This window comes from Pholcus phalangioides, unplaced genomic scaffold (genome assembly GCF_987345545.1).
Source record: "Pholcus phalangioides strain wild (caught in Gottingen) unplaced genomic scaffold, Ppha-v1.0 ptg000039l_1, whole genome shotgun sequence".
In the NCBI taxonomy this organism is placed as follows: Eukaryota; Metazoa; Arthropoda; class Arachnida; order Araneae; family Pholcidae; genus Pholcus; species Pholcus phalangioides.
In genome coordinates this window covers 22,006,682-22,031,242 of record NW_028301625.1, presented here as the reverse complement: position 1 = coordinate 22,031,242, position 24,561 = coordinate 22,006,682, and the positions used below count along the sequence as shown (strand labels likewise).

At 36.9% G+C, this 24,561-nt stretch overlaps 1 protein-coding gene across 7 annotated transcripts in view; it reads left to right on the top strand.

Annotated features, from left to right (window-relative positions):
• raskol (Ras GTPase-activating protein raskol) overlaps positions 1-24,561 on the top strand; it is a 258,900-nt gene that overhangs the window by 142,496 nt on the left and 91,843 nt on the right. The window contains exon 1 of one of the 7 annotated variants that reach the window (XM_089253809.1): positions 8,576-8,918. The exons of 5 other annotated variants lie outside the window; for them this stretch is intronic. In XM_089253809.1, coding sequence (XP_089109935.1) covers positions 8,810-8,918 — 109 coding nt within the window. In that variant the 5' untranslated portion in view covers positions 8,576-8,809. Of the gene's footprint in view, positions 1-8,575; positions 8,919-17,435; positions 17,778-24,561 lie in introns of those variants that run through there. One more of the 7 variants, XM_089253812.1, reaches the window with a different exon arrangement.

Here is a 24,561-nt window from a genome sequence, read left to right as displayed (position 1 = left end):
AGAGTCCTCTGTATTGTACATATATTTTACTATTTGGTACAGTACTATGAGTTCAGTAGAGGAGGCCTTGTCTATATATATGCGTGGATAGGTATGAGTTTTTTATAGTAAGGCGTAAGGCTTATATATTTTTGATATGACATAGTTATAAATTGATAAAATTCTAATTTTTAAGCTTTACTAAATTGTTTTATTCAAATTAAAAATAGTCAATCTGTTTTGATTCCGTTTTATCGGCCCCTTAATATTTTGCTGCCCAGTGCCGGCTGCACCTTTTGCACTTCTCTAAACCCGGCCCTGAAGACATTGCACATAATATTGATCATTCACTTTTCTCTTACGAGAAATATTAATAATAAAATTCCCAATATTTCGAAGCTTTAATTGATATTATGATAAAAATCATTTCCTGTTATGAATTTTAAGCCAAAGAACTTATCGAAATGATGATATTAAGCGTAGATTATATTTGTCAATTTACAAATTTTGATAAAAATATGAGGAATGGTGCATTTTTGGGAAGGCACGTGTTGAGCTCTTTCCAGTATTCAATGGCATTGTAAATAATGGGAACATATGGGATTTTTGAGTCTGCATGTACATTTTTCCTGTTTTCAATATCTCTGCCCATTGCAAGAATATATTCATGTCTTTTTGTTAAAAATATATATAAAATCGGGACTCAAAAAAAGGGAACCCTCAAAATTTGTTTTCGTCTCTTAACCCCCGATTTCGTTGAGGCGATGCATGTGATTATTCATTCTATTACATAAATTTTATTATTAAATCTCTCCGGAAGCAAATGGTTTTCCGTCATTGTTAGAATAGCACCGTTTGAACACTGAATATGTGATTGTGATATTGAAAAAATATATATTGGTATTTATAATCTATTATTCTTCTATCACGCACTATCGACCAACTTGAAATAAAACCATCGTATATTAGCGCCATCTACTGTATCAGCAGCCAAGTGAAACCTTTCGTTTGTCCTTTCTGTTTCCAGCAATAAATGTTTTAGAAAATGTGATTTGATTTATCAGTGGTTTTAAATCAAAGATTTAAATTTTTTAGAATTTCGAAATTCATACAAGTGGGACAAAGATATGCAAATGCAACAAAGACCATAACCAACATGGAGCATTGTTATAAGCAGTGAAATCTCTTAGAATGGCCACTTTTTCTGACGGCTTTTATATGAAAGGAATCAAGCGCCATTATATCTCAAAACTGAGAAAAAGCTATTTGAAGTTATCTTCGATTTAGTTATCTCTTCAGTTTGGTGGTTGGTTCAAGTGCACACAGATGGCATCACAGCCTATATGTCGCATGGTTCTATTTAGATAAAAAAATTCCACCTCTTTCAATAGTTCAGATGTCGGTATATACCAAAAATGTTAAAAATGGCGCCTGGTTCCTTTTATGTATAAAAGCCGTCCAAATATTAATTCCCCCATTGAAGGACCACTTAAATTCGGCTTCCTCCCTTGAGGATAATTTTTTCCCGAGAAGAGGGTTTCATCTTTTCTTAAAGGTGGCTACACACTACTCTGACGGGACGTGGTCTCACATCACGTCAGAGTAGTGTGCAGCAGTCTTTAGACTTAACGTCACACTTGTTCGGTTGTAAAATCCTTGCTTTACGGCTACATTTTAGTAAATTGTTCTAGGTAAAAGAAATTGTCTTGTTGCTTTGCATCTCTTAAATTATGTTATTACAGTATATTGAGTGATTCATCTATTAAAAATGCAGCTGAAGTCAGTGATGACATCCGAACCACATGAATATGAGGAAGCACTTCACAGTAACATAGGCAATTTTCAAAAGCTTATAATGAACAAATTGTCTGAAAATATCAACTCAACCGAAATAAAGATTGAATATCAATAATTAAGAAAATAGGCTTTACGTTACTATGTTGTTGTTATAGACCTCTCTTAATATGATGAGATCTGTAATAACTTCAAATTTTTATTTGATGCTCAGAAAGAAATCCCATTCAGGCTTTGAATTATATTTTGGGTGTGTGTGTGCTAAGAGAAATTTAATTCATTTCTTTTCCACGCATGGATACCAAATGGAGTATTAAATGATTTAAATTATTTATTTATATTTAGGCCAACACACATGATTTTTTTTTCCCATTTACAGTAATTTCCTGCGCATAATCCGCGGATTCAAATTTCTCTCTTGAATCTTGAGATAAAAATATCATAGTGCAGTCCGCAGAGGCGTAGAATCCGCGTATGCGAATTTCACTCACCGACAATGAAGTTTTTAGGAATAGCGAGGTTTGTTTGTCACTGTTTTGTAAAAAAAAATGGATATTTTTCTATAAATCGATCTATAATCGTTTCTATAAATCGCCAATTAATTCGTGAAAATTATTTTTTTTGAAATATACATTTTCTATCCCCCCACCCTCGCTCAGAAAAAAAGGTGTAGATAAGATGCAGTGGTACATAATTCACACTAAAAAAATTCCTATGTTTTTTTACAACTTCACGTACAAGTTTTTAGCAAGGCATTTAATGTGAAATGAAGAGGTATTAGATAAGGTATATATATAAGAGAGATTATTTTTAGAGTTCTCTTTCACACTTACGTAGTAGAGCTTTAGTAGTAGAAAGATACATTATATGCGTTGGAAAAAAAACATTTACAGGAGTATAGAAAGAAAGATCATCTTCCGATATAGGTTACTATAAAGCTTCGCGATGGTGAAGAGAGAGGAAAAAAACACGGAAAACTTGTTTTAATTTATGCCACTGGTGTTTAGACGTAATATTACGCCTATGATCATAAAGAGGTTAACGTAAAATCCGCGGATTATACGCAGAAAAATATGGTACTTCTGTTAAGAGGCCACTTTTCTGAAGGGCTGGTTTCCAAAACAAAGTATATGCTTCTAAGATAGATTCTACTGTGTAGTTCTTTCGTTTATTTATATTCATAATGATCCCTGACCTCGTTACGAATCTAATATACGTATTCAGTATTATAACTAGTACATTTCTCGTTATTTTTACTATGATGAACGATATGCTTTGTCTCACCCCCAAAGAAATGATTTTCTTTTTGTTATTATTAATTGTGGGTTGTTTGCTGAGCATAGGATCTCGAACTAACGATGTCCAGAAATTAACAAGCATTCGAAAACGCCCATAATTCGTTCGCGTGCGATCGCGATTTATAAGCAGTATGCTCGTATGATAATAATACTGATTTCTCGCGAAAGAGAGGAAATCAAATGTATAACGATGTTGAAACGCATTCTTCCAGTTCCTTGCACTTTGAATACGAGAAAAGAAAACGTAAAGTCAACTCAACCAATCTACGGTTAATTAGAGTTTACTCATGGCTATTTTTTTTTTCTTTCACTGCTTCTAAATTTCGCGATTTTCATTGTTCTTCTATCCTTTATTTACCCCCCTCCCCTTCCCCCGCTGTAGCCGTGGGAAGAAATGATCGAGTAGTAAATTTTTTTTTTTTTTTGTTGATTTCTGTTTCTCAAGATTTTTTTTTTTTTTTTTTTTGTATTTGTCGTAGTGTTAAGGAAAAGACGCCCACCGGGTGATGATGAGAACAAAGAAACAATACGCACGTAGGAGGATTATGTTTGTGTGTGTGTGTTCTTTTCTTTCTTATTTCGGATATATTTCTTCTGGCTGTTTGTTGATCTTTTCTTTTTTTCATCTTCTCCGCCTCTCCATCAATGATGAACTTTTTTCTTAGTTGTAGTAACCGCCTTGGATGACGCATTCTCTACGAAGAATGACGCGTTTGCGGCCGGTCACATTCCCCGTCGACTATCTTCTTTTGAGTCTTGGCTTATTTCTGCACTTCCCGTGATGTTGTTGTTTTGGAAAAATGTGTGCAAAACTTTTACGCTTTCATCACCACCGCTGAGCTCTTATCAGTTCTGATCAAAAATCATACTGATACTTTTTTAAGGTCATATCGTCGTCTGATATTTTCAATCTCAGCCCAGTAATTCCGATTTTCTTTACACTTTTATTCTGAAAAATATGCATGTTGTTAGCAGAGTGGCACGCGAAATATCATGCACTGAAAATGACTTATTGAAAAAATTCAGTACATGTTATTACGCAAAATATTGGCCACATATGGGGCTATTCAAGTATTACTTAAGCACCCATGGGCAGAGCCCGACTTTGACTTGATGGGGCCTTTGGCAAAAGAGGTATTGGGGGAACCCTTCGACTGTGATCGAAGATGTTTGGGTCGTCAGCAAATGCAGTACATGTTGTTTGTAAATACATTTACATCAAAAAATGATATGCACTGTTTTAAATGAGAAATGTAATGTAAAATTCTTCAAAAAGTATCTAACAATAAATGCTTTTTTCGCCCTCTCATATGAGTAAAATCACTGGCAATGTCATCAAAATCTAATTTTTGTGTTATCTCAGCTTCAATACACAATAAAGCTAAAGAGATGACGGTTTTTCTTGTAAAAGACTTGAGCGAAGTTATGATTTTATCCTTTTTTAATAAGAAGAATGGTCTTTCTCTAGAACAGTTTGGTATTGATGATGTCAATGCTGTCTCAACATTTGGAAACGTCTCTTCTAAATCCCTAGCGTTATTGAACATTTATACAATTGTGTCAACAACCTGAACTTAGGATGAAAATTGCTGCAGTTCGTCTGAAAAAAGTGTTTGCAAGATCAGATGCATTAAGTTTTGTAATACAAATATACAGAATCTTCATGAAGATTTGAGGATTTCCTGTTGATCAAACATGCAAACTTTCTTGTGATCGGTTCATAAATCATTTACGATGAAATTGAGAAATCGAACAAAAGACTGTGGCATATTGAAACGCATTTTTGTCATAGAGTTAATATTGCAATAGGTGCATTATACACGATGTGTAAAGTCTATTACTGATTGCTATAACATTGAAATTGATATTTAGTAGGGCACTTTTGAAAGAATATGATGTGATTTAGGGAAAATTATTTGATTTTCCAAAATTTTATCAAACAAAAATTTGAATAAAATATATACAATAAAAATTTGGGGCCCCCTTAAAACATGGGGCTCTGGGCAAATGCCCATGTTGCCCATGGGGGAAGGGGGGGGGGTGTTTCCGTATTTGTGTGCTGACTTTTGTTTACTACAAGGCATGTGGGAGGGGGTCATCATTCGAATGATGATCACGTAAGCAATAGGGTATAAAAATATAAAATCGAGAAATGATCTATGATTTCCGAAAATATGTAGGCTATGTAAATTGGGAGGCCTTGTCCTTCTAGTATTTGCAATCAGGTATAGAGGGGCCTCAAACACATCACAGGTGTAGTGGGGGCAGGGTAGTTCCTCAGAAGTTTTTAGTTACTAGCTTTCGAAAAGCTTTTTAAATTAACAGAAATTGATTAAAACAATTATATATAACGATAATTTTTTTTAATATTTAATTTTTTATGTTTTGGAAGCAAAGGCCCCCTTATGACCCTGCGTACTCCTCTGGAGGGGGGTCAAAGAATTTTTCTAGATAGGGACCAATACCAGGAGGTTATTACCAGCTAGACTTCTTGGAGGCTTTGGCCCAACTTATTGTTGCTAACAAAGGGGTTAAGGGGATTTGTGTTTTGCTTACTTTGCTGACTGGGAGAGAGGGAGATGAAAAATGACCAAATTTCTGCTTACGTAATACTTAAATGGTCTCTATACATTGTTTAAACGGAGTGTTTCACGAGTAGTATCCGGAAGGAACAAAAATACCATGGTCGATTCTAAAATTACAGTAAGTAATGAAACGATATCAACAAGAAGAGGAAAACTCGACTGTGATAGTAACAACTCCTGAAATAATAATGGGAGAAATAATAATTGGGAAATTTAAAATTAAATACTTCGTTAAGAAAAAAAAATTGAACTATTAAAATTAGCGTCTCTCTCTTTTATGCTGAAATTTAGCCCGAAACATTTGAATGAAAATCCGCTGAGGCAGCAGTTATGGAAATTCTTGGTATTTGTTTTTTTTTACGTGGTGAAATAACTGTCTCAAAAATTTTCAAGATCTCGATACGACACGATCAAGAATATTAATCAATAATATCTTTTTTCATTGAGAATTTCCATTCAAATGTTAGAGGGTAAATTTCTTTCGGTATAAGGGGGGGGGGATTTTACTCTCATTAACATTTTTGATATTAGAAGCCAAATAAAAATCTCAACTTCTATATTTCCTATGATTATTATTTTACTTAGACACCACTATTTCACGTGGATTTCACTCTTTTATGCTTATATATTTTTTTTATATTTTACTTCAATTTTTGAATCATTCGTAGGATTTTATCCCTATTGAATACTCTTCGTGAAATACTTTGTGTAAATATGTTGATGTTAAAATACCCATTGAAGTTTGCATGACTGGCCGGCATGGAGGATGTGTTTAATAGTACATCGCCTTCTTGGTTTATAGTCTCTTTTGGGATATTTTATAAGCCATTTTCATTCACGTACCACACCGTATGAATCAAAGTGTTTCTCGCGAAATTAAATTTCTGATTTCGCTAGAAATTTATCGGTGAAAATTAATGTTGATTCTATATCCACGGAATGAAGACAATAACAAATTCCGATGAAGTGAGCTCGAGAACAGAAAGCTTTAACTCTTTGTAGAGAAATTTTACAAAAAAGGGTCAGAAGGGGTTTGCGATTTCATCAATATAATGTAAAAACACGCATTTGTAACTCGCACGTGTAAAAGGTTTTTTGTTTTTTTAATACTTAGATTTTTTTTTATATATATTTGATGTCTAGATGATGTATAATACCAGTGTCGTCCACATGTATTATATATCTCAATTAACCTCCCCCCCCCCCTTTCTTCTCTTTATTTTGTTCAACATAACTGTATTTATGTTTGCTCACGGACTTCGACCTCAAGCAGAAATAAAGAAATTCTAATTCTATAAAGAAGTTTAAATTCAAGCTTTTATGGAACAGCATTTCGTTCTTGGGAGAAATTCCGCAAACGTATGTCTTCTCGAAGAACTAACAATTTTTAAATGGTTTTTGAGGGACACGGAAAAATAAAATCGCAAAATACAACTGCTATTTTAAGAAAGATTCACGTGCTGATATTTATTTTATTATCATTTGCTTTAGATTAAAACAGATTTCAGTAACCTTTGAACACCAAATGCAATTTTATATCTATTATTATTGATTTATTGGTTTCCTTAAGGCCGTTTCTTTGATTAGATTAAGATCTTTAAACGTGTTTTTTTTCTTCATTTCCCGTAAACATGACGTTACATTTGATTAAACGCAAGGACAATGTCATTTACTAATAAATCAACGAGAAAATTTCGATAATTTTTTGAGGCAATTCGGAAAATAATACTGATTGTGAGTTTAGCACCAATTTTTTCTTATCCATACTTTGATAAGGTTAGTTAAACCGTACTGTACCGGCAGAAAAGTTGAAAATTGAAAGTTGATCTGTTCCCATGAGAGAGAAAATCGCGATACAAATAAAAAAATTTAAATTCGTGTGAAACGTTTCGTGATTCTTTTTTATAACGTTCTCCTAATGACGTCACAAATAATGCTGCAAAATTAATGAATGGCTTAAAAAATAAACAATTATTCTAACCTATCTCGATTTCAAAATTTTGTAGTCACCAGAGAACACTGAGGTCATGGTTGAGTACAATAGAATGGCCGACTTTATAATAAGATTTTAAAATTCTGAAATCACACACACACGAATACGATTATGGAAGTGATGGCGTGACGGTAATTTGTTGGAAATAACCATCTTGAAAATTTTTTGTGTGCTCTCGATGTCCCTTTTTTCCCATCATAAAAATATATGTAGTCTCCTGAGCTTCGTCGGAACAGGAAATTTGTCCACTGGTCGTACGCTTCAGCTGTTCCACGGGTCATAGCAGTTTTGTTGTTGTTGTGTGCTTTACTCTATTTTATTTTTTATATTCACACGAGCAGCTCGTCAATCGCGACCGTGACCGCGAGTTTTTATGACCGGGAATACACATTGATTTACAATCATCTCTTTCGTGCTTTCTGATTTGCTTTAGCAAGATTTTCGTCCGAAACTGAGCACAACTAAATTACCCTTGTTCGTTATTCCGTTCGAAAATAACGAATTTTCTTGGGCTCGCTTGTTACGTTCTTTCCCGTCTTCTTGCTCAACTCTGTTGTTGTTGTTGTTGTTGTTCAAGACCCAATCGACCGTTACTTCAAAAAGCATCCGGGATTTCACATATACCAACAGAAGAGGTGCACAGGACATGGCTCGAACATCATACCTTCTTTTATTTTGTTACTTTATTCTCAAACTAACTCAGAGTAGGAAGTACATTGGGCGTATTACCTTTTTCTAAAGTTTGAATGGTGAGCGCGCCCTTACCCTTCGCACCATTGACATTTTTCTTTTCTTAGAAAAAACCCACGTTATGGAGATCAGCCACCACCACTAGTTTTTGTGTACTTTTTCCTCTGCCTCCCATGTAGTGTTGTGTCGAGTGTACGCACGTAAGTAAACAGGAGAGAGAGAGAGTCTTGTGAATTGTGAACAGGTGCGTCGTATCCTCCAACACAACACACTTGCAGCTCGGCAGTTTTAGTGTTATTTGATTCACGAGATATTGACTGCGTATGTGAGGAAAAAAAATCAAACGCTACATCGATTACTTCATTGATGAGAAACGTATTGTTGTTCAACTTCAATCTGTGGAATAGTCACCAAGGTCGATTATTTCTTAATTGTTTCATATAATATTAACACCTGTAAGTTTCGAGGAAATGTCTATCAGACCAAGACGTCCTTCTTATAGACGTTGCCGGACTTGGGATACGCGTTACCTAGATGCTAGGTATCCAAAATTCAACTGGGTCTCTGAATCATCGCTACGTAAGTATTCATATCATATCCTTGAAATTCCGTGATGTTTGTGTTATAATCTCATTTTTAACTCTCTCTCTCTCTCTATTACATAAAAAAATCTTTGTCTCTCATTCTGTGTTCTTTTTAATGTTGCCAAAATCCGAGAATAACAGTCATTACATATAAAAAAATGTTGGAACATTGGGTTGTCTCAAAAGACTGATCGTTTTTCTTGTTTTTTGAGCGAAGGAAAATTTTCAACACTATCAAAATTTAAAAAAGTTCATTTCAATTTCTCCTATTTTAAGCTATAATTCCATTTTTGTAAAACTTAGCTGATCCAGAAGCAGAAAAAGTCACTTGGGTGCTCTTTGGCAGCATGTTACTTCCATGAATTATTTTTTCCATAAAGAATTTTAATTACAGCAAAAATAAATAAAAGTCAGGGTAGATAGTGCAATGTCTGAATATCAGAAGCATTTCTTCAATATCAATTTCAGGCCTGTAACTAGGCTGAGGCTACCGGGGCCATGGGACAGTGCCCCGAACCCAATGGGTGCCCCACAAAAATTTTTCACTTATTTTGCATAATAATTACCCTTTTAAGGGGGCCTCCGAGAAGGCACGCTACGGTCCTGATCCATCTCTGCAATTTTTCGGATTAGCTTCACGACATGTTGGTGGACTGTGGTTTTGGAAATGTTTTAGAATCTCTGTGTTAAATTTTCGAGTAGTTAATTTTTGGTTTTCTTTAATTTCCGCAATTTTGACATCGTCATCCGCTTTGACCCACACACACACACATTTTAAAACCAGTTTTTTTTTTAGCCGAACTGTTTATTCATGCGAAGCGTAATCTCAGTAGAATTCACGAATTATTAGTTAAATCAATATTACTTTCATTGTTTAAAATTAATCTCATATCAATAGCCTAAAACTCAACTTTGATCATATTGAATACATTATAAAAATATTCAAAATGTAAAATTTGTGATAAAAGCCAGACAAAAGATTTCATAAGGGGTCCAACTTCCCCGTATTGTCAAAAAATGTTTATTTTAATTTAGTAAAAAAAAACTAGCAGTTATACAAATACAAATACAACGCCACAACAGGCAAATTGCCCAACGAGGTGGCTGACTTAAGAACATCAAGGATCCCCGAGCCATTTTTTGGAGGCCCTACCTACTACTGCTACACTACACATGCACCCCCCCCCCGCGGAACCCCCAACGAATCGGTACATGCGGGAATGTGCGTGTACGTGTAGTGAAACCTGACGTGAAGTTTTTTTGTTTCTCTGTAATGCTTGTTATGTGTAGTGCTGCCATCTGCCACCAGTTTTTCTAACTATGAGTGAAGTGTTATGATTGAATGATTTATCGTTGTAGGACTGTTGCTCTCTGTGGCGAGACTTTTTAACGGGGAGATCGGCTCGCATTTGCGCCTTGAAGTTGGGAACCACAGAAAACCAACTTCAGCCGACCACCACTGTGGGGTTCGAACCCGGATCCTCGCAGTTGAAATATACCCCTAACCACACACACAAAAACGTAAAGCTTTTGAGACGATCTAATATCGTTCAGTATACCGATGCTCTTAAATTTATGCTGTATATCTGATATTGTTGACAGATAGACCAAATTAATGAAAGAAGTGTTTAATAATTAAAAAAAATAAATATATATATATCGATATATAGATGAAAGAATAAGCGTGAAAATTTGAGTTGGTCTGACCATTATCATGTTTCTTATAATCCTTGAATGCTGGCTGGAAGGTACGTACTAACTATTTTGTATATAAACTGGTAAATAGTGAGAAACCAATGCAAATTAAGCTCTTTCCTAGTGACATATGAGCCAGTGACCGGTCTGTCGTCGTTATTGAATTCCATGGCGTGCGTGAATCTGAGTCCTCCATCATTCGAATTATAATTTCAGATTTATTCGCCTTTGTTGCTACCAGATGTTACTCTCCCACTCCCAATCAATTAATTTCGTCTAACCGATTTCATTGTAGAGCGTTGATAATCACAAATGACCGTGAATATGAGCATTAACATGACAGTCAGTCACCTAAATGATAATCTTCTTGAATGCGGATTAATTGTCACTGGAAACCGAATCACGTGAGCTCGCTTATGAATTTCCCGTATCTCCCACTATACCGATTCCTACACGATATGAGTGTGCATTGTCAAACCGAAAGCGAACACTATTTTTAAAAATGGGTGGAGGCTTTGTCATCGACACGGCCACAATTTCAAAAGTCAATACGTTTTTTATACCTCTTTACCGTGCGATATGTTTATATCTGGTAATCAAAACTAAAGATACATTTATATATAGGATTTGTCTAAACCGGTATTCTTCAACCTCCGATCCGTGAGAATTTCCAACTATTTTTACCGGACCGCAGGTGTAAAAAGTTGAAGAGCATTGGTCTTAACGATTAACCACTCACTGGCTTCTGTTTGAGTCATGTATTTTTTTTGAGATAATGCGTAAAATAATTTCGTTACGAAAGTGTGCCACAAGCCTGGCACTTCAATCCGAAGAAGTATTAACAGCAATTATATATATCATTGGATTTGCTAAAACAAGATCTATCCATAGATACCAAAACTCTTTATTCAATTGTACAAACTTGGGGAAGAGGGGGAGGATATAACATTCCTAAACAAGAATTTATCCTAGAATGTGTGGTCAAATCGCAATGACAAAGGCTGTACAAGTGCTTTTGGAGACTGTATCACAGCACTTCACCAGACGCAGGTACAGTACTACACTTTTTTTGGACGGATTCGCAGCAGGTACAGTACTACACTTTTTTTGGACGGATTCGCAGCAGGTACAGTACTACACTTTTTTGAACCTTCGGAAGGCGCATGTAGTTCCAGCATAATGAACCTTCTTCTTCACCAAACACCAACTCTGGCCATATATTACAATTCACTGCCATTAATGAGATGGGTTGGAAATGAAGGTGCTGTCTATCGGTGGTCGCCTCAAGCTCGTTAGGGAAAATATCTTATCCATTAACCTCCCTCGGATTCGAACCCGGGACCGTGACAGCAACCTTCACGGTGGTAGACGAGCATCTTACCACCACTCGGGCGCTGGCATAATGAACCAGACCCGTTTTTAATGTGAAATGCAAAACCACTGGAGTACTATATTTCTGTTCTAGTGGATTGAACACAGTGGGCAGATATTTCACGGCTCTTCAAAATCAATCTCCTCTCTCTCACTTCTTTTTTTTGGGGTCATCTCTTCAGCATCTTTCATTGAAATCCTCGAGGTCCTCCTCACAAAAATATGTCCTTAATGTGTTTTACTACGGTGTTAACGCTTCTTTTCCACCAAATATTCCTTAACGAATGCTTGTTTAGGTGAGTTCTATCACTCAATTGTAAAGTTTGGGTATTTTTGTTACAATAATGTTTCGGAGACGCAACCAGTTCTGTCAGAGAGCGTATTTACTTCAGAAAGTTTAATGGAGTCAAGAGTGAAAATAATTTAGAATGTGAAAAATTAACTATACAGTTTTACTCATATGAAACAGTCATGGATAAAAGACATCAACGCTTAACCGAGAACTAGGAAATGTTTTGATATACACGTGTTGAGAGTAATATTTCTGTTTTTTAGGAGGATCAGACGGTTCTCTCGCATTAAAAGAGAAGTGATCCTAAGGGGGCATAAGAAATGCGTGTTGCTGTCGTCGAATATCTCCATCATGTCTCAACCGTGTGAAGAGTACTTTTCCCACAGAGCCTCTCCGTTTTTTTTTGGTTTTTTTTATTTCTTTCCAACGCTTACTTCCCCTAACCTTTACACCAAAGCAATCTCGGAACATCTTTCACGTCCATGTTGACTCTCTTCTGGGGTTTAATCTTTCTCGTATTTATTTCTTTTTTTTTACCCGGTATTTCTTTTCCTACTTCAATCTGTAACCTAATGGAGTGAAGAGCCTGAAAGTCGTTTTGGATTTCGTTTCCTTAGGTGAGATTGAACTTGCTTAATTTCTTCCAGAGATTCTGCGGGCCAGAACGAAGCTATTAAAAAAAGGAGATAGATATATAGATAAGGAACTCCCAAGAAATGGAGCCTTCTCCATTGGGAGATGATGATAGAGCATTCGAAGTAGTGATAATGATTATCGGAAACTTCAGAGGCAAAAAATTTTGCTGCTAAGAATTTAGTTTGTATATTATTTAGTAAATTTCGAACAACCAATTTGTTTTCTTCTTAAATATTCTGAAGTAGTCAGTCTCAAATAATGTGCCGTGAGATCACCTAAAGGTGGCACTAGATAATTTTAGGGATAAAATTATATTCAAACTAGTTATTTAGACAGTAATTACTAAACTGTTTGTAGCGGCTTTAGAGTGTCGCAAAAGTGCCTCAAAATCGGGCAGGAGTACCACGGAATATGTTGAATTCTAGACTCACTTCCAAGAATTAAAGCTGTCGTAACAGCTTCATGGGGACCTGGGTACGGTGTTTTGCGGCGCAGTGTGAAGACAATTTTGTTATCCTTTACGGTGTCTGTGTTTGCATTTCTTCTTTCAGAAATCACCCTCATATTTTTTTCGGTATAAATTTACCAAAATAACCAATATAGGTAGCTTTCTCAAAGTAGGGTGCCACTTCAAAAAGCCTGACCTAAGTCCGGGATTACACTATAAAAGTTTGATAAAAGATCTTTTACAAAACTGGAAAAAAAAACACTTATTCCCACTTATTGGTTATATTTTCTCGAATACAACTGATATGCTTATTGGTTGTATCAAAGAGCTTCTACAAAACTTTTATAGTATAATTCCGGCCTAAAAAAAGCCTTGCCTGTTTGTTAATAAGGCATAAGGCTGATATTTTTCCCATGCAATTTATCTATAAATTTATAGAATGTTAAGCTACTGTATCGTTAAACAGAGTCAAATGAAATATACTTAGTCTGGGATTACAATATAATAGTTTGATAAAAATTCTTTTATAAAACTTGAAAAATGCATATCGGTTACGTTCGAGAGAATGTAACACATAGTTTAAGGTTTCAAGTTTTGTAAAAGATCTTTTATCAAACATTTATAGTGTAATCCTGGCCCTAGTCAATGTATTTAATCCAATTTTGCTGCCCCTAATATTTTGTGGCCTATTGTGACTGCACCTTTTGCATCTGCCCAAGTTCGGCCCTGGATCCTCAGGCTTTTAACCAAACTACACCGCGGTATTTAGAATTTCCAGATTCACAAGTAACGCTGTCAGTGTAATACATTACATAAAGTTTGCGGATCAGGGTATTATCTGACAATTCAATGTACCGCATTATAACTTGGTGGACCATGTCATCATTTAAATTTTTAATAAGGACCAGAATGCCTTGAAGACTGAGGACCCTTCTCCAAGAGTGAAAAATACATGTATTTAAAGTTTTGCACTTACTGTGAATAAAAAAAGAAAGTTCAGTCCTAAAATTTATGTGTACTGATGAATTACCCAATACATGAAAAAAAAAAACCATCCGTATTTTATAATTTGCACAAAATCAAATTATAAAGTAGAAAATATAAACGCGTGAATATTGATAATTAGAGAATTTTAGTCTGTTTAAAATTTTGCATTTAGGCTACACGCATCTAGTCTTCACGGTCTGCTCAAGTACTGTGTAACCCGTAGGGCAGCATGGAACACCCTACGACAGGGTTGCCATGTTAGGGATAAGGGGCAGTTAAGTTTTACGTCAGCAGATTTTTAGTCATTTTTGACCCTCCCCCTTGTCAGCAAAATTTCGTCAGCTCTGCCCCCTTGCTCCTAACGCATATTGGAATCAAAGACTTACGCGATGAGGGGGAGCCCATGAGCCCACCCTATGCCCCCCAAACGATAAAAAATTTATTTTTTAATACAAAAAAATATTTTCAAAAAAATTAATTTCGGAAGAAAATTTTTATATGTCGTTATAATTAATTTCTGTTAATTTGAAAGCTAAGAACTCAATATTTCTTTTTAAGCAGTTCATTGTAACTCACCTTCTAAACCATATATGAAACCCATGGCCCACTGACCAAATGAGGCTCTCGGGGTTACCTGATGTGGCCTATCACCTCAAACACAATTTTGCAAAAATGAACTAAGCGCCACATTTACAGATTGCTTTAAGTGACCCGTGGCACAATTCCAGAGCATTTAAGCTGCCCGTGGAACAATTCCAGAGCATTTAATATGCCCGTGGTACGTTTGCAGATCACTCAAGTAGGCCCATGGCACATTCACAGATCACTTAAGTGACCGACGACACAGTTCCAGAACTCTTAAGTGGTCCGCAGCACATTTAGAGATCCCTTGAGTGGCACGTGGCACAGTTTTATAGCACTTAAGCGGCTCAAGTTATTCGCGTCACATTCCCAGATTACTTGAGTGGAGCGCGGCACAGTCCCAAAGCACTTAAGCGGCCCGCGACACATGTGTAGAGCAGTTGAGCGGCCCGGACACATTCCCAGATCACTTGAAGGATCCGCGGAACATCAAGATCACTAAAAGTGGCTCTCTAGAGGACTTACCGATAGAGAGAATGTCTGTTCAGGTGCTTACAAACTAGCGAAAGGTTTTTCTCGTTTTTGGCTCACCAAGTAAGATGCCATTAAGAATGTTTCATATTTTTATAGAGGGTGGTTGATGACGTAAGCATCATTCAAAGGCCCCCCCTTGTCATCACAAAATTAGCTAACCCCCTCCCCCATCTATGCTAACGTACAAATACAACGCCGCAACAGGCAGATTGCCCAACGAGGTGGCTGACTTAAGAACATCAAGGATCCCCGAGCCATTTTTTGGAGGCCCTACCTACTACTGCTACACCACACATAACCCCCGCGGGCCCCCAACGAATCGGTACATGCGGGAATGTGCGTGTACGTGTAGTGAAACCTGACGTGAAGTTTTTGTTTCTCTGTAATGCTTGTTATGTGTAGTGCTGCCATCTGCCACCAGTTTTTCTAACTATGAGTGAAATGTTATGATTGAATGATTTATCGTTGTAGGACTGTTGCACTCTGTGGCGAGACTTTTTAACGGGGAGATCGGCTCGCATTTGCGCCTTGAAGTTGGGAACCACAGAAAACCAACTTCAGCCAACCACCACTGTGGGGTTCGAACCCGGATCCTCGTATCGCGAGTCCGTCACTATAACCACTCGACCACCACAGCGTAATACTTGAATGGCCCGTAAAGATAAAAATAATAATAATTACAAAAAATTTGGGAAACGCGTGTCTTGTCTCTAAAACTCAAACTATCAATGTTTTGAATGTGTGGAATAATTTACATAGAAAACTAATTTTTGGGAGCATGCGGATGTCGTATACATCAATATCTGCGAGTTTTCTGGGTCATTTTTACTCAGGGCCGTAACTAGATGTTTATTCAGCCGGGTTAAGCACGCTTTTTGGAACCCCCCTTTTAATGCTACAGGAGAGGTTAAAAGGTGAAATTTGTGCCCCTTCTGGTCCGGCACCCGGGGCATCAGACGCGCCTGCTTCGTTAGACTGGAGCCCTGTCAGTCTCCTTTTATAGGGGCCCTGTAAGGCAAGGGTGTTCAACATTTTTGACAGTGTGGACCACTTCATTGATTTGAAGACTTGTCGTGGGCCACTCAAGTGCTCTGGAACTGTGCGCGTGTCACTCAGTTGATCTGTAAATGTGCCGCGGGTCAATAAAGTAACCGGGAAAATGTGCCGCAGGCCGCTTATGTGCTCTGTAATTGTGCCGTGGATCGCTTAAGTGATCTGGAACTGTGCTGTTGGTCATTTAAGTGATCTGAAACTGTGCCACTGGTCACTCAAGGGATTAGTAAATATGCCGCGGGTCAGTTGAGTCGTCCGGGAATATATACCATGGGCCACTCAAGTTATTTTATTGTAGTGAAAATGTGCTCCAGTGGACTGAGTGATCTGTAAATGTGCCGCGGGTCACTTAAATGGTCTGGAAATGTACCATGGACCACTTGATTGTGTGTGTGTGCGTGAGAGAGAGAGAGAATGTTCCGTAGCTATTCAAGTAATTAAGTTCATCAGATCACTTGACTGATTTGTAAATTTCGCGTCAGGTCATTTGACTGGTCTTTAAATGTGCTGTGGGCCACGTAAATGAAGTGGGAATGTTCTCCGCAGTAAGTACTCTGGAACAGCACCCCAGGTCTTTTAAGTTATCCGTAAATGTGCCGCGGGGGTCACTCAAGTTATCTGGGAATGTGCCACTTGGTTCATTTAAACAAAATTTGGTTTGAGGTCACGGGCAACATCCGATGACTACAAGGGCCACATTTGGGCGGGTTGAGCATGTATGCGTGTGTGCAGTGACTGTAGTTCTCTGTCTATTTTCATATAGACATGTGTTCCATGACTTTTCGGGTAGCATAGAATTGCAAATACCCTCGCTAGATGGCGCTGTGGAGGGTTTTTTTTTTTTTTTTTCTTTCTTTCTTTTATCCCGTAGCCTGTTTGGTGATTGGCGAGCGGCGCTTTCGCTTTTCGCGTTCAGAATTCGAATCGGCGCGGCTTTGAGTCGTTCCATCCGTGATAACCGCGCGGCGCACGTATTTGTTTACAAGTCATCCAAAGTGACACTTCACCGAGTGAGAATTACTAATGATTTGTGTTACCTGTTTTGTCATTTTCCGTGTGCGTAGGATTAATTAATGAAAAACGAGTGAGTAACTACTTCGATTACCTTTGTCTTGTGGGGTTTAAGAAAAACCGCTTTCTAGTTTGTCTCAAGTAAACATGCTGGAAATGTTTTATTTCAACATCCCGCGAGATGACAGTTATTTGATTCACATGGGCTGCAGAATAGGACTTGATTACAGAAGTTTTCTGACACAGTGAGTATAGATTATATTTTTATCAAGTTGACATGTTTCTAATCACGTTCTTTGACCTTCATTTAAGTTTTGCATAAAGTTGCCCGAGGGTATTCGATTAATCAAGATTAACTTTTAGAATTATGTTTGCCTATTCACTCATTTATATGTTGTGGCGTTGTATTTGTATACGTATATATTTCATAAATGCATCGAATTCACTGTAATTATTCAATTTGAGCATCGAATTCAATGTAATTAGTGAATTCGGTAATCACAAAAATGTGAAGTACAGTAGCAGCTGATGTTAGTAAAATAAACAATTACATTATCGAATAATCGACGAATATATTTTTAAACCATTTCAGGGATTTTTCTTGCAATGCTGTGCAAGCTGATCTCAAAATATTGTTTTTATCTAATTATCTCGATTACTGTACTTCTAAATACCACGATTCCTTGGGAAAAAAGTGAAATAACATTCTAGATCAGTGTTTCCCAAAGTGGGCAATATCACCCACTCATGGTCCCCGCAAGGGAGGGACCGACCGCTCTCCAGCCCTGGGGCCCGGGACAATTGTAATAATTTTTTTTCATAAATTCAATATAGAAGGGCCCCGTGAAAAGTCTCGTCCGGGGCCCCGATCTAGTATGGGGGCACAGTGCCGTCTTAACGCATGGGCCACCCGGGCACGGCCCAAGAAGAGGGGCCTCACAAAAATGAGATTTGGTTGAAATTTCCTAGAATTTACGAGGTAGGGCCTCAGGAAAACCAATTGGCCCGGGAGCCCTTGATATTCTTGAGACGGCCCTGTGGGGGCATGCGCCCACTGAAGGAAGGAAGATGGCGATAGAAGGTACGGGTTTAGTATAGGATCCTATGGGTTATCTCTTGAGGTGGAGGGTGCGATGAAGAGAAAAATCTTCGGAGAAGGGGAGTGATGGAACAAAAAAGTTTAGGGAACTATGTTCTAGATTGGTGCTCAACCTTTGTGCGATGTTCCTCAAACCGCTGTGTTCGAGGGTGCTGAACCTTTTGAATAACGCGAGCTGTAAAATTTATTTGACAACCTATCGTGGGCCCTTAAAGTTGTATGAGAACTTGTCGAAGGTGACAGTGAAATGAAATTCCATATTTTTTAATTTTTTTAAATAAGTAATAAGATTTTGGAGCCAAAACCAGGGTCATTGTTTTATGTGCAACTGATCTCCGTTAAACTTTCATGGAATTTTTTCTCCAGTGGTCTCTCTCTTCTCATCCATAGTACTAAAAAATGTGTAAAACCACAATCAATATGTATACCCTGATAGGAATGACTTTTTAGAGTAAAAAGTACAAGCAATTATGTTTCCAGTTAAATTTCAGTTGTACCCAAACTCACATTTTTATCAATTAATTATGTTAGATTTTAGTTTGCGTGGACCGCATCAAGCGATTTCGAGGACCGCATTGGACCCCGAGAAATATATCGAGCGAGTTTGCTATAGATTCCGAGCTCTTAAGGAGTTTTTTAACTATTATCTCAGAAAATTATTTATGAAGTTTCATTCATGAAAAAACGTGAATAAAATAGATTGTAGCATTGTTAATATAAAAAACTATCGTGGTACCTCAGGTGACATATTATTGTGAAACGAATATTAAGATTAACACAGAGATTATTGTATGCTCATGTGACCTACCTGTCAGTCAAGTGCGTAGAACAATGTTACCACTACCTTGTCAAAGATTTTTCTTTAAACTTTATTATATTAGAACGACAATGTTTTACTACATTTCTAACGGTAGACGTATCTACTGCTGGCTGGTATGTATGCACAACGTTTCTCTCTTTTTTGCGAGAATACAAGGCGAATCAATGCGTTGATAAATTTTTGAAGAGCTTCAGTCCATTATTCTCTCCTGAAAAAAGCTTTGTATTCCTGAACTCGGAAAAAAAAAAAAGGTAAAAATAAATAATAAGAAAAAAAAAAAGTAAGAAAAGTTGAAGAAGTACATACAGTACTATAACAAGAAAAAAGAGTAGACAGCAGGTAAAAAAGAAGCCCCGGGGGAAAAACCCGGGCAGAAAACTGAAGAAGAAATGGTCTTTTATGGCAGGAGTTGTGCTCTACAATCTCGTAAAAAGCGTCTGGAAACCATTCATCCTTTCTGCACGTCCGCGGAATTATAGTCGAAGCTCTGCTGAAGATGATGTATATTCTTTCTGGAACTTTCTCATCGCCCCACCCACCCGTACATTTTCCCGTATCCATTCCCTATTCCATATTCCTCATACCTGCTGCAAAAAAAAACGGATTTTTGCCCTCCCCCTTTTTTTAGTTCATTTCTAGTTTATTTCGCAAAGTTTTGTTTCAGATTTCTTATATTGTTCTCCCATCCGATATATCTGTACAGATTTTTCCTCTCAGAGTGCTCATGATAGGTTCTTTTTTTGGATTTTTTTGTTATATATCTTAGTTACGATTTCATCTTTTTTTTTTTTTTGTGAGGACTGTAATGGGTACTTAGGATGATATGACGTTACCGTGACTTAATGCAGTTGAAATTGCCATGATTTTGCGAGTTAATTTTTACTTTTATAGGATCATGTGCAAAAATACTTTGAAGTTCTAAAACCGAAAAAACTAGCTACACAAAACAGATTTATGTACGGATAAACCAAACAATAGAATGTAACCGTGTCACTGATACATCTGCCATATTGTATTATGTAGTATGTTTTTACCTTGACTGATATGGAGTTGATAGCTCCATATCAGAAGCGAGAGCCAGACAGGGAGTCGGTTTTTTTTGCCTGAAGTCATACTTATCTTCTCACGCGTTTCTGTTTTTTTTCGATGGGAACTTTCGCCTGTGAAACCGCGATATGAATGACACCAATCTTTTGTTTAAGAGATTGAAATTGTTTTTTTCCTTTCTATATCATGTATTACGTTTTATCTGTTAGACAAGAATAAACCTAATCTATTACAGTAGCGGCATGTTTGAAAATTGCTTGGAGGTAAACTGCGTTCCCCCGTCTAGATCTACTATCTATCTCTCATAAATTATTTCAAGAGAAAATCATAATGAGTGATTTTTATAGAGCAATTTTCGATTCTACTTGAATACTTATCGATGACATAAACTTTCTTAAATGCAAACTCAAAGACCATAACAGAAGAATTGCTTAACGAGGTGGCTAAAAACTGTCCTGATGTTCTTTATTTTTTCAAGCAGTGGAATGTTTTTTGAAATAGCAATTAAAACTGGAAAGAATCTGAATTATATTAAAGATTTGAGAAAAACATTTATGAAACATGATATTTCTCCGATTCTGAGATTAAATACGTGGATAGTTCTTGGTTATTCTATTAATAGGATTTTTAGTGCATCCGAATCAAGTTTTCAATAGCACATAAAACTTCTGTTTCTGTCATATTTTCATATCTTGCTGTTTTTTTATTATTATTTTCCAATTTTATTTGGAATTTTCAATCTGTTCGATCTTTGCGATTCAAGAATTCATTGTATGAATTCAGTGGCAGGATATTTCGAGGGAATTGAAACATTGATTGAACACAAATCGTAACATTCAGTAACAATGAATGCATTTAGTTTCCGAAATGGCTCAAAGAACAATTTCTTTTTATGTTCCTCTGGTTATGTTTTAAATTGATTAAAGAATCGTTTTCACCATCATTATGTTTTACCGGTTTTTACCGAAAATGTTTTGTTAAATTCTTTCCGATTTATTGAGCATCTGAACTCAATTTAGTTCTGTGTTTAGGGGTGCGCTTTCCTTCAAACTTGCCCACTATAGAATGGTAGGAAGGATCAAAGTTGGTCGGTAATTGTTCCATGTCCCCGGAGTAAACGCCTCTTGAAAGTGGTTGTCTTTTCTGCTTTTGTAAAAACGCGTATCCTCCCCATAGTGAAAAAGGGGAAAAAAAGGATCTGGTTAAACTGCACAGGCCCAATGTTGTGTCTACTTCTGTGTTATAAACAGCAATTTTTTTTGTGCTTGTTCTCTCTTGTTTTTTTTCTTTGGAAGGGTTATTCATCGGGAAGGTAAATAGAAAACGAGAGAGTTTTTGTGAGTTCAACCGATAGGCTTTTTCGGTAGACTTTGACCGAATCAAAGAAAACCAAGAGATATTTGCTTTTCATCTTCCACCATGTGGATTTTTAAACGCCAATCTCCCTTTTCTTCTCCATCCTCTCATCGGCTTCTTTTCTTCTGTTTGTGTCAAGTGAATTTTTCTTTCCAAAGGTTTTGTAAGCTAGGAGAAAATAGCCAAGGTCGTTTTTAGAAATCGTGGTTATGTGAAAATTGTCGAATATGAATTTGTTGAAGGTTTGTATTATTGCATGTGGCGGAAAGTCAGAAAAGTTTTCGCAGTTGTCATTTCGGAATGAAACATTTGCATTTATTTAAAAGTTACTTCTCCATCTGCTTCTCTCACTTTTAGTTTTATTCCTGTTCCAGTACGAAAAGGTTAAACAGCCGCTACCGTCGTTTCAAATAAACAGTCGGTGTAGAAATGAAATTCTTAGGTAACAACTTAATTGCTTGTCAATTCATAATTCGTTTTCCTTATAGAGCTTTTCTGACAGCACGTCTTTAAAAAAAAATCGTTGATATTTGTTTTAGAGGGAATTCACTCATATAAAGAGATTTTTTGTGTCTTATGATGAGAATTATCACTCTTTCACTTGAAAATAAAGTTTGTGCCTGGCAAAATAAATGAGCGTGTCGGTTATTATATCAATAAACTGATGTTTGGATCAATGTGGTTTCTACTTGAATGGTTATGTCCGGGAGTCGCCATTTTATCATCCCCGCTATAATATAACGATATGAGGAAGAACGCCATCAAGCCGAGCCACACCTAAACGGGCATTAATTTTTTTTCAGCGAGCTTAATTATATTTTTTTTGGAGAGTCTCAGCTGGTATTAGAGAATCCACTTTAGTGCCATCATCATGAATGCTCGGCGCTATGTTTTTTCCCGCCTGTCGAATATAACCAGTCTTGAGCAATGCGGTTTGGTTTCGTCAGAAGAACCATGCGTAACACGATACATATGCAAAGACGGCGTAGAGGTTTTCAAGTTTTCCCGAAAAAAGAAAGTGGCGTATTGTTATTACCTATAACCCAGTCTCTGGTGATATGGTGATCGTTCGTTGTTGTGTTTGTTGCGCACGTAGGTATAGCCTTGACTCTCCACCAAGAAAACCTGCTTCTTAATTCTATATGGTCCGCGTGTTCTTCTGCCGTGACTATTGCATCGCTTACAACCACGTGCCCACCAGGAACTGCATCACCTTTGTCATGGCCGTTACTATAATAATTGCCCAATTTTTTTCCTTCTCTCTCAATATTACATTCCTCTGGTTACGCTTCGATTTACCCTTTTTTATGAACCAACAAATCCAAGGTCTTAGAGAATATACGTTTCGGTGAAATTATGGTGAAAATTACGTCTGTTAGGGTTCAAACGCAGTTGGTAGAGAAGCAGTAATAGTATCAATATCCACACATATCCACGCTCGTGGGCTTATCATTGTTTGATTTGCCATTATTTTTTATACGTTAGATGCGTTTTATTTTGAACATGTTTGTTCAGTCAAATTATCGGAGTTTCCGATATTGAAAGATTGGTGTTTTATGCAAATGAGACTACTCAGTAATAAGTAACGTATAATAGAAGAATTTATAGATGTTGGAAAAGTTTATCGAACAAAAATAAATTGCGTCAGAGCTGAGCAAAATAAATTTGCTAGGCTAACTTGTAATTATGTTCATTTTATGATTTGTGTGTGTAGGAAGTATCAATGGATGAATCACTGTTGTTTGTGTAAACACAATTTACGGTGTGAAAGCGAATTAAAAGCAGTCAAACTGAATTAAGAAACTTGGTGCTAAAAATATGTCAGGTAAGACAGGTACGCGAGGGCAGAAGAGAATATGATCATTTCCTTGCAGTAAAAGGCTCCTTATTTAACAAGAGTAAGTTTCTGCTATTTTGACTTTCAAAATAACCCAATTATCCATCTCGGCCTACAACACCCGCTGAGGAAAACTTGTTTATTGTTAGTCGAAATTCTAGCGTTACATTGCTGGTTTCCTATCTAATAAGGGTGATCCGGTTTGTGCCATCATCTGTATACGCAGAATGGTGGTAACCCTATAGCGGAATTTTTCAGTGATATGCGTACTTTGTAGAAAAACCTGGTAGTTATCACATGAAAACACGTTGAATTGTGCTCTACATATTATTTCTACTGGCAAACGTCTTCTGCCGATGTACGTAAATTTACCGATGTATATTCAAACGAGAATTGTGTTATTGAAAACATACACCACAACAAGATAAAGAATTCTCATGAAACTAAATAACTAAACTAGCAGTAAGATAATGATTAATTTTCTTTTCATTCTATTGTCTTTGTGATTGTTTTTTCCAGACTGGTAGATCATAAAAAGCTAATTCGTGAACTTGCAAAATAGAATGCGTCTGAACATTCAGGTGATAATCATGAACGCGAAAGGGCAAGTACTATTTCTGCTTGGAGCGAATGATAATGGTTTTTCCTGAGGGCAAATCTGATTGTGTTTCCTTCGGCACTGCATCAATACTATGCATATACTAGATATGCATGTTGTTCTATACTCCTTCGGCCACTGTTATGTTGGTTGTTGATGTTTCTGTTGCCATGGTAACGTGCGTGGTGAGGTCTGCGGCCTCCACTTATTACGTCACTTAATTTTGTTCTGAATGCGCGAGTGCATGACCCGCTTGCCTGTAAACGAAATTC